Below are 8034 nucleotides of genomic sequence, written 5' to 3'. Positions count from 1 at the left end.
TTGTCATTCATAACATTGACATTTTGGAGGAGTTCAGGCCACATGTTTTGTAGATTGCCCTACACTTTGAATCCATCTGATTGTTTCTTTATGTTTAGATTTAGGGTAGACGTTTTCCTGCAAGAAGACTACATAGGCGATGCTGTTCCTTTTTCAAGTGCATTACATCAGGAGGCATATGAAGTCAGATTGCCGCATATCGGTGATGCAACTTTTGGTCATTTGGTTGAGATGGTGCATGTATCTTTAAGTGGACACACACACCCACACACACAATTACATAGCCACTGTGTTCACACTCTGAGAAGCAAAGTATCAGGCAAAACTCAGAGTGTGCAGCAGGAGGCAGACGCTTTCCCAGATTCTTGGGAAAACGGTCAACCACGCCCACCCTCCTGCCCGCCCGCGTCCCCTTTTCCGGAAAATCAGCTCTCAGAACCAGAGAGCCCCTCCTTCCACGCGCCCAAATCTTTTATCATCAGCATGCGTGCGCTTGCGCAGTCTCCCGGTGGCGCCTTTCCAGCGCCCGACCGCTTCTTTCTTACTACTCTCCTCCGACCTCCCCACAGCTCTAGTTTTTCCCTAAGGGGTCATCACAGGGCGCCAAATGCGCGCCCGCGGGAAGACCGGGGGCGGGGCGGGGCGCGGCTCGGCGCGGCGCGGCACGTCAGTGGCCTTCCGGGCGGAAGTCCGCAGCCTCTCGAGCCACTGATTGGCTTTCGCGCTGGCGCCTGTCTCGGCCCCCGCGCCAGTTTCGGGCTGGTTGGCGCGTAATCCGGAGGCTTCGGGAGCATGGCGCCGGTGCACGGCGACGACTGCGAGCCGGGGGCGAACGGTGAGGGGCGATTCCGCGCGCGGGACCCCTGGTCGGGACCGTGGCATGATTGCGGGTAGTGGGGGTTCTGAGAGAGGGGTTTTCTGCTTTGTTTTTTCTGAGGGAGGCGCGCGCTAGGTTTGGGCTCAGACCTTAGTCGTCCAGGTTGCGGGAGCCCCTTCTGGCGTCGGACCCGGCCTCTTGCGGGGCGGTTTGCTCTTGGCACATCCGAGCTGCAGGACTTTTCTGGGGGGAGGCTGTCTCACCTCTGTTGTTTGCCTTTTTATTTTTGACGACTCGCAACCACGTGCTGGGCATAACTTGCTGGTGGGGCACTGTCTTGGCTGAAAGTATTTCACTGCTGCCACCCCAAGTATCCGCTGGAGGGCTAGGACAGAACAGATGTGTGCTCCCCTTTCCGGGAACTTCCAGGAAAATTGTGATACATTGAAACTAAGCGGGAAAGCAAACTCTGAGTGCTGTCACCAGATACAAATGCGTTTTGTCTTTTTAGGTAATGGGTTTCTACTTTATGCACTAACAGTTTTTCTTTCAAATTCTTCTCCAGAAAGTTCTTCAAGTGCTGCATAGGAATAGTGTTCACAATTGCATCAGTACAGGGCATTTTGGATACACTGTATATTACTCAGTTTGTCAGTGGTAATCTTTTATTTCCAAAAATAGAATACAAAAATGTAAATGGCTTTGACTGATTTCTGATTTTTGAACAGCGTTCAGGTAAAGTGTGACTTAACTTTAGTGAACTTCTAACTTAAAATCAGATGCTTCACTTTGTTAGTTCAAGCGTCACATCTCCTGTCACTCAAATACATTACCATTAATGAGAACTTGCTTCCTAATCAGCTTCCTTTGCATTATCTAGTTGTGAATCAGAGATTTCAATTTGTCCTTCTAGCCTTTCGTTTTTTAAAACAATTTATTTTGGAGAGTCGACTAGCCTGGATTACAAATGGGATGTAGGATGTGAGTACATGAACAGTCTTTGCAGCCCTCTATCAGTGATTTGCCACTAAGCCTTTTCTTCACTCTAAAAACTGTATGTCATCTGTGAACATCAAGAAATCACTCTGGAGGATACTGTGCAATCTTGAGACCCCTCTTAAGTCAGGGTGTTGATTAAGTCGTTGCCAGGGACTTGTGACTGGAATTTTTCCTTTAGAACAGTCTAAAAGATTGTTACCTGAAAGACTGCTGCAGGCTAGTATCTTTTCTGCTTTTGGTGAGATTGGAGGTGCTCCAGATGGTAATTTTGAACCAAATATTTAAAACTTTGTAACGGATTTTTTTCATGCATATTCTTTTTTGTTAACTTACCTACATGATGCACTGGAGACATATTCCAAAAAAGTATTAGAAGGTGAACACCTTGACAATGGCAGTGAAAAGTTGAAACACCTATAGCTAACTGTTATTATATTATATATTTTCTTTTTTTTTTGAGTTGGAGTCTCACTCTGCTGCCCAGGCTGGAGTGTAGGGGCATGCTCATGGCCACCACAGCCTCTACCTGCTGGGCTCAGGTGGTCCTTCTATCTCAGCCTTCCAAGTAGTTGGAACTATAGGCATGTGCCGCCACACCCGGCTAATTTTTTGATTTATTGTAGAGACAAGGTCTTGCCAGGTTACCCAGACTAGTCTCGAACCCATGGGCTTGCCTTGGCCTCCCAAAGTGATGGGATTACGGGTGTGAGCCACCATCCCTGGCTATGTATTTTCATATATAATAACAGAGATCAGGGAAAGTTTAATGATCAAAAAAGCTGGTACAGTGGTTCATTTATTCATTCAGCAAATATTTATTATGTACCTACTAGGCATAAGCATTCTGCCAGGTTCTGACATTTGATGGTGAGTAGGGCAGACATAGTTTCTGTTTAATGGAGTTGAGATGGTAGACATCTAATTTTATGTAGATCTGCATTGAGACTTATCTGAGAAAACAGCTTGGCTTGATTTTTGTTTCCGAAGCTAGACTTTGGTACTGCTAGGTGTGGTATGTGTGGGGTATGTGTTTTTCTACCCTGCATCTATACACACACAGAGACATTAGTGAGCTTCTCCTATATTGTAAAGTGCGGAGTAAGATAGGCATCATCATATATGTAGTCTTTAATAGCTTTCTAAAGCAGATATGATTATCCCCATTTTACAGATGAGGATCCTGAGGCTCTGCATTAGTGAGTCCTTAGTCCTCTGCTTGTGTCACTCTTAGCCTGTTCTCTAATGGTGAAATTCTTTTTCTAGGCCTGTATTGTAAACCTCCCCTGTGAAACCTTCCCTGATTTCCCTGGCAAAATAACAAATTAACAGCTCTCTTCTCTACATTTCCTCAGTGCTGTGTTCTTACCTTTTCTGTTTATATTATTGTGGTGGTCTTAGGTACTTTTGTTTTACTTGATTGTGAGTCCCTTGAGGTCAGGCAATTCTGTCTTACTTGTAGTTGTACGCTTAACCCTGTGTAGTGGAATATTGTTGCTTGGGGAGTAAGTCTGTTTGAAGACCTGATTTTGTCAGGTGTCAAGGTAGTCTTGAAGATAATTCACTGAGGCCAGCTTTTCACTTTCAGAGGTCATATTCAGTAGTCTCTGAAACCTTTTCATGTAGGCCTGCTCATGATTTTTTGAAGTCATTTGAATGACACCCAAGATTTTGTGGCTGTCATCAAGTACCTTTAGTTCTTAATTTTTACTTAATGTGTTTCTGAAAATGGATTTAAAAGTCAAATGTAAAAGTCAAACAATAGACTGAGATGTTATAGAGGTTCCATTTCTAGAAAACTAGAAAAAAAATAAGATATTTAATTATGCTTCACCTTTAAGATATAGTTTTCAACAGTTTATTACCAGCATTTAGTACATGTTCTTTAAATTGTATCTTTTATTTCAAACACTTACTCAAATAGCTTAATGTTGTTATGAACATTCCAGGGGGGTTGGAGCTTTTAGGATGCCTCTTATCAATACTTTTTTTCTGTGCCTATTCCTTTTTATAAATTAATTAGCATCAAATACAATAAAATACTAAATTTCACGGACATAGATGGCAATTGTGCTGAGCCTAAACTCATGGCTCACAGGCAGCACTTTTGTGCTTGATTTGGTTATTCATCAGCTGTTATATAAAAGTTTTAATTCTGTGGATGCATTCTTTTCAGTATGTGTGCAGAGTGGTCAGTTTATAATGACCAAAAACATGAATAATTCAAAAGTTGAATGAATGAACACTGAGGCCCTCTGGTTTTTCAGTCATTTTTCACTGTTTTCTTATGGTGTTATAACCAATTGAGGCCTTGAAATCAGTGATAGAATAAAAAATCTCCTCAGAGCCATCTTTGTTAAATTTCACCAGTCTTCAATCTATTTCTTCTTTAAAATTCCAGGTACTTTATCCGAATCTCTATTAGGGCATGTATTACTTCTAAATATTGTTTTAGAGTTACTTGCTACTTAGCCTCCGTATTAGATTATAAGTTTTGTGAGTTCAGAGACCATGTCTTTTTGATCTTTGTGTCTCTCATAGTGCCTAGTACTTCACAAAGAGTAGAAGCTCCTTAAAGCCTTTTCAGATGTTGATTAATATTGTTACTCTTTTATAACCCACTGGATTACTTGTGGTCTGTCATTTCCAATGGAAAGATTATGGCTGATCTCCCTTCTCTAGTGTCTCTACAGGATATCAGTTGAGTTGGGGATTTTCCTCTTTTTGGAGGAAAAAAATAAAAGTGGCTTCGGATCTTAGAAAATTTCTGAAGAGCCACAGGATCTGCATATTTGGCCATGAGCTTTGTGAATTATTTACATTATAAAATGTTTTCATTTGTATGATATTAAAATTGTGTGTCAGCTAGAAATGTTCCTTTGTGTTGAGGGAAGATGACTGACAATTTTGTAACATCTCTTGTAAATTTTCCTTTTATTCAGTTGTGTCAGATTCAGGAAGTTTTGTAGTTTCTCGAGCCCGGCGAGAAAAAAAATCAAAGAAGGGTCGCCAAGAAGCTCTGGAGAGACTGAAAAAGGCTAAAGCTGGTGAGAAGTATAAATACGAAGTAAGTAAACATTTTTCTTTTTTTTTCTCCTGTGTTTCATCTAATTCATAGCCTGTAGGTAGTCTTATGTCACCTTTGCCCCGATTAGAAATCCTCATACATTTCAAGTTTCTTGTTACAGTAATTTCTTAATATTGAACAAACATGGTCATGAGGTAGATTTACAGATTATGGAGAGTACTCTACTTAAAGTTCCTGTAAGGCATTTTAGATGATTTTAAAGTTCCAAAATGAAAGTACACGGCTATATCTGTTTTTTTCCTTATTGAGCACACTGTATTTCTGGTAAGTCCCCTGGATTTGTTGGGGGGTAACTTGGAGGTGCTTTTACTTTACTCTTAATGTATTGAGCAGTCTAGCTAAGTACTTCATCTCCTTGGAGAGTATTGTTCTTTTTAATCTCATTTGCAAGGAGAGTGGCAGTGGAGACTTGCATGTTAACTTTTGCCATGTCCTGTTTGTAAGATTGAATGTGATGCTTTTGGCTGGTTTTCTTTACCTACTGCCTGTAGGTAAAAGAGTACTATCATCTGTATGGCATTGTCTAGCTCCACCTTCAGTACCCTCCCTGAGTATCTTAAGTGCCTCAGGTTTAGAAAGTAATTAATATTAGAAAATAACAATAACTGATATACTTTTTGAGTTAATATACTATTCTAAGTGCTCTTACTGTAATTTTATCCATTTAATCCTTTCAATAACCAAATGAAATTAGATATGATTAACAACATTTTTCAGGTGAGATATCTGAGGCACAGAAAGTTTAGTGAGGTTACAGTGGCAGATTCTTTTTTTGAACCCAGGCAGTCTGGCTTTAGAATATGCATGTTTAACCATGTATTGTGTAATTTAGCAAATAAAAGAGAATTTTTGCCATTTGGCACCATTTGTTTAAGTTAAGTGAGGCAACCAGATTATAAAGGATTGCTAAAAGGATTGTAGTAAAGCAGGAGTAAAGTTTTCAATGTAGATACTTCTGTAAAGGAGTTCCCTGGGACATTTCAGTTGTTGGCACAATGTGGTTGATTTCCATTTAAACACTGTGATGTTAATTGTATGGCTCTAAGTTCATGCTGAGCGGTAGCAATGTTGTTTTTAAAGATAGAGTCAAAATGACTTTTTACTCAAAATGACTTTTTAACAATAGTTTTCTTGTGTCTTTTGTATTATATAAGTGAGTTACTTAAATATGAGACAAAATATGTCTTCAACCAACAAAAATTACTGTGCCAGTTCCCCCTCACCCAAAAGAAGAAAATTGATCAGTACAGTAATATTAATTGGACTAGTTTATGTCTGGGTTGTTAAAAACTTAATTTGGTATGACAGTTTCTGTTACCAGATGGTCAAAGGCCAAATCAATATTTACCAGTGATCCCTGTAGATTAAAAAGTAGTTGAAAACTAAACCTAATCCTGTAATTATTATGTCTTGTAGGTGTGGCAGAAATCCAGTCAGCTTTGGCCATCAGACTCTCAAAGCTTTGTCCATGTTTTTTCCTAGGGAGTTAACTCTTCAGGTAGAGTTAGTCTTTCCCCCATACTCCTTTTGGAAAAGCTAGAACTCTTGAGAGGAGGGATTTTTAATGAAGTAGCTTTGAGTTCCTGTTAACTAGTCCACCAGATTCTCATCTGGGAAGTTAGTGAACTTTCACCATCAGCAGCTGTGGTAGTGGTGTATATCTGTTCTGTTTGTTGCCTTAACTGTGCAGAATTGGTCTGCTTTTTTCATACCAATAGCTCATGGTGCTCTGACTCTCTGGCAGTCAGGCAGCTGATGTGATCAGAGGATCTGCTGAACTTGCCTTTTAAATAGCTCAGCATTTAAGTCCCTGTGCAGTTTCAATAACTGAAAATGGTGGGGGATCAGTAGTAATGCAAACAAGGATCATTCAAAAACCATTTCTAGTTTTCTTGTAGAACATAGAATATGTTTTGCCAATTTTTGAAGGGGGATGGGTGAGGGAAATTTTCCTTTTGAATTATATTTGGTTGGTTGAACAAGTATTAAAATTAACATCTATTTGCAGAGCACACATCAGCTAGTGAAGAGAGAGGTGGGATGCCTTACAAGTTTGCTAAGTATAGGAGAAACTAGTCTTGAAATTACAAGTGAATAATCCCCAAAGTAGCTAATGAAGATTTGGCTATAATTCAGTTTGTTTTTTATGAAGTAGATGAGTAATTGATGGTGTGACAAGTATATTATGCTAATGGAATCATTTAATATCTTATGTTAACACCCACCTAAAAGGAATACTAAGTTAATTGATGTCTATTTAAGGAAAACCCTGTAGTGGTGTTGAATGTCAGAACTCATGATTTGGTTGCAGCTACTCCTTCAGGCTGCCATTTGAGTTTCATTTTGACAATTTTTTCATCAGAATTGTTTAACACTTTCACTCCATTTGAAATTTTTTCTCAAACTTGTATAATGGCAGGTCGAGGACTTTGCAAGTGTTTATGAAGAAGTTGATGAAGAACAGTATTCAAAGCTGGTTCAGGCACGCCAGGATGACGACTGGATTGTGGATGATGGTAGGTGGGGGCAAATTGCCTGCTAGGCACTGTGTCAGTTACTTCTTATAGATCCTCGTGCAGTGGAGTTACTGTTTTGCTTGGGAAGATGTTAGGATCTTATCTTTGGTTTGGATTTTCTTAATTAGGGATGAGGAAGCAGAACAATAGGAAGTTTATTGGAATATTTTGGAAAATATTTTGTTATACAAACCTCAGAACACAGTATACATCCTCCAGGAAATGACTGTGTAGGAGTTAGGAGAAGCTGTGTGCCTGTGGGGCCAACACACAGCACTTGGAATTAAGGATTACAGTTTCAAGATCTGTCTTTCCCACTTTCCAACTCTATGACCTTGGACAATTCATTCAATCTTTTTGAGTCTCCAAGTTCTTCATCTATAATGTGGGGATAAGAAAACGACCTGTTTTCTGAGTTACTCTGGAGGAGTACACGAGGTTCTAGGTGTGAAAAGTAACTTGAACAGTAGAAACCACTGTGCAAAGGCTGGTCCTAATGTCCTTATGCCCCTTGTAGAAGGGTCATTGGTTCCTCCTTTGTGGATCTGACTTCTTGCTATATAAGTGCTGACCACAGGGAGGAGATATAGATTGTGCCTGTGACTATGTTTCTCCTT

The 8034-nt window shown here is 40.1% G+C and overlaps 1 protein-coding gene across 1 annotated transcript in view; it reads left to right on the top strand.

The window, feature by feature from the left end:
- Positions 1-662: 662 nt before the first annotated feature.
- Positions 663-8034, top strand: part of POLA1 (DNA polymerase alpha 1, catalytic subunit) — a 72935-nt gene continuing 65563 nt past the window's right edge. The window contains exons 1-3 of the mRNA XM_021716418.1: positions 663-835; positions 4756-4880; positions 7321-7417. Coding sequence (XP_021572093.1) covers positions 793-835; positions 4756-4880; positions 7321-7417 — 265 coding nt within the window. The 5' untranslated portion in view covers positions 663-792. The remainder of the gene's footprint in view (positions 836-4755; positions 4881-7320; positions 7418-8034) is intronic.

Source organism: Carlito syrichta, unplaced genomic scaffold (assembly GCF_000164805.1).
Source record: "Carlito syrichta isolate Samal-C Ts95f unplaced genomic scaffold, Tarsius_syrichta-2.0.1 Scaffold308807, whole genome shotgun sequence".
NCBI classification, from domain to species: Eukaryota; Metazoa; Chordata; class Mammalia; order Primates; family Tarsiidae; genus Carlito; species Carlito syrichta.
Note: the sequence above shows the minus strand (reverse complement) of the source record. Positions and strands in the feature narration are given on the sequence as shown.